This window comes from Poecilia formosa, unplaced genomic scaffold, assembly GCF_000485575.1.
Source record: "Poecilia formosa unplaced genomic scaffold, Poecilia_formosa-5.1.2 Scaffold554, whole genome shotgun sequence".
In the NCBI taxonomy this organism is placed as follows: Eukaryota; Metazoa; Chordata; class Actinopteri; order Cyprinodontiformes; family Poeciliidae; genus Poecilia; species Poecilia formosa.
Window position 1 is genome coordinate 187155 of NW_006800493.1, and position 2587 is coordinate 189741.

Genomic DNA, 2587 nt, shown 5'->3' on the forward strand with positions numbered 1-2587 from the left:
AATACCTCTGTGTTATTGGCTGTTATGGGTGTAAAAGGGGAGAAACTCATGGTCTGGTCACCATCCTCCTCTGACCTCTGACCTATTGAGAACCTTTGGAGTTTCCTCAAGCAGAACATCTGAGGGTGGGATGCAGTTCATATCAAAACAGCAGCTCTGGGAAGGTATTCTGACATCCTGCAAAGAAATTAAAGCAGAAACTATCCACAAACTCACCAGTTCAATGGATGCAAGAATTGTGCAGGTGATATGACAGAAGGGGTCCTATGTTAACATGTAACTGTCTGTTAAGATGTTTTTGATTGAAATAGATTTTGATTTTAGTACCTGTGACCACATAATGCTGCACATTTAAAGAATGACCGTTTGCAGTTCTTTATAATCCATAAAATGTTTAGAAAATCTGCTGTGCATAATAATTTGGAACAGTGCATTTTGAGTTTTTTAGTTTTGAAAAAAATACTGTTCTCATTGGGAGCTTTCAGTAAAATTTCATTTATACTGTAATAGTTAATGACTTGAAAATTATACTGACCATCATTTGCATTGACTATTTAAGAAAATCTGAGAAAATATCACTTGCTTAATAAGTGATATTTTGTGATATTGGAACACGGTGTACACCAATATTACACCGCCATTACACAGCTTCAGTCTCACATAGTATCGCTACCAACATCTATTTAGCAAGGTTTAGTAATAAAGAGTGTTATTAAAATAAAATATTTTCAAGTATAGGAGCCCACAAAACAACGTATTTTGTCCTGATTAACCGACAATAACTTGTTTAACGACATTGCAGACGGCAAACTTAAAGCCATTTATAAATATATTTGCAAGCTGCCTATCATGTAAACTAAAAACATGAAGTGATACAGCAGCTTAATGAAAGCCAAGTATAAAATAAATTAAATAAAACTTACTGAAATCTGCGATGAAATAAAACACATGAAACAAAACTTCCACAGGTAGGACATATTTATAAGAAATCTGCTGAGTAAGCAGAATGTGACGTAGCATCGATATGCGCATGTGCATTACCACAAGGTAGGATGGATTTACGGGTAGCAGATAAACAGAACACCGGCTTAAAAAAAAATATATATTTTTTTCTTTTTAAATAATTATTTTCCTAAAAACTTAAACAAGCAACGCTTAGCCTCGAGGGGGGGGGCTAGTAAAGCATGGCGGGCCGCCAGGCTTATAATACACTGGGGGAAACCCTGTTATGTATACCTCACAGAAACAAGTTGTCTGTGCTGTTGATTGTGATTTCTGTTAAATATAGAATAACCTTAACAGCATTTTTTTTTTCCTTTCTAAATTTGCAACCTTAGGAAACAGGTTTCTGGTTTATTTTCCATCATGTACCCACTGGTGCTTCAGAGGGTCTTTACTCTCCTGGACACACTGAACACACACCCATGGGACAGTTTACCAACAACAGAGCCCACTCCAACTACAGGGTAAGCCTGAAGGATAGACTATTGTGGGGAACAGTGATGTTAAAACTTCAATTCAATTCAAACCGGAAAATTTGCATTTCCTGTGAAAATACAGTGTGAATGCTGTTTGCTGAATGCTTTTGGTGAAAAGTGAAAATGTGTTTGAAGGCAACTGAAGAGGACTTGCAGAAATATAAGAAATGGGCAGAAGCACCAGACAAACCATAAACCTGTAAAAGGCCTAAATGGGATATTACAGTAGAAAATTGTTGTAGAGAAGTAAAAACTTTTGAAAAAAGCAAAAATCCCACACAGAGAGTTGTCATGATTTGGTTAGGCGAGTGGTGAGATAGAACGCCGGCAGGCCCAAGATGTCATGTAGAAATAATGTTTAATGATAATAATCCACAAGACAGAATCCAAAAACACAAGTAGCTGGGAAGACAACGAGGAACCAGCATGAGCAGCAACAGGAGACAGACGTACAACCAATGGTGCAAACCACGAACAATTGACGAGGAACACAGACAACAGCTGGGACTAAATACACTGGGAGGGTAATCACAGGAACGAGACACAGCTGGGATCAATCAAGACAGCACAGAGACTCAGGGGAAAACAGGACTAGACAGGAAGAAACTCAAACTCAAAACACAGAACCTAACAAGAGTATTGGAAATTGGTGTAGAACGGTGCTTACAAAGCTAAACTGTAGGGGTCACAGCAGTTTATAAGGTAAAAATTGAATACAGGCTAAAAGTAGCATAAATACTCGTAATCACATCTAGGCTAGCACTTGTGTTTTGACCTACAGTAACATAATTTATGCTGAGTTAAAAACCCCATGCAAAAGCCAATATTAGCTAAAAAGTTGAAAATTATACTATAATTTTCAATTCTGCCACAGGACAGAGCTGGTCTTGTTGTCCTGGTGATGGAACAGCAGTAGTAGAAATACACGTAAAAGTAGCATTACCAGTGGAAGCAACATAGGGTGAAATAACTGCCATTGCTCCCTTAAAAGGAGGCATATAGCTGTAAAAGAGCCACGGTCCTCACAAGAAGGGTGGTAAATAGAGTGGCACGTGTGTGTGTGTGTGTGTGTGTGTGTGTGTGTGTGTGTGTGTGTGTGTGTGTGTGTG

At 38.2% G+C, this 2587-nt stretch overlaps 1 protein-coding gene across 1 annotated transcript in view; it reads left to right on the top strand.

The window, feature by feature from the left end:
* cemip (cell migration inducing hyaluronidase 1) overlaps positions 1–2587 on the top strand; it is a 213119-nt gene that overhangs the window by 132908 nt on the left and 77624 nt on the right. The window contains exon 13 of the mRNA XM_016665182.1: positions 1338–1466. Within this exon, the coding sequence (XP_016520668.1) occupies positions 1338–1466 (129 nt within the window). The remainder of the gene's footprint in view (positions 1–1337; positions 1467–2587) is intronic.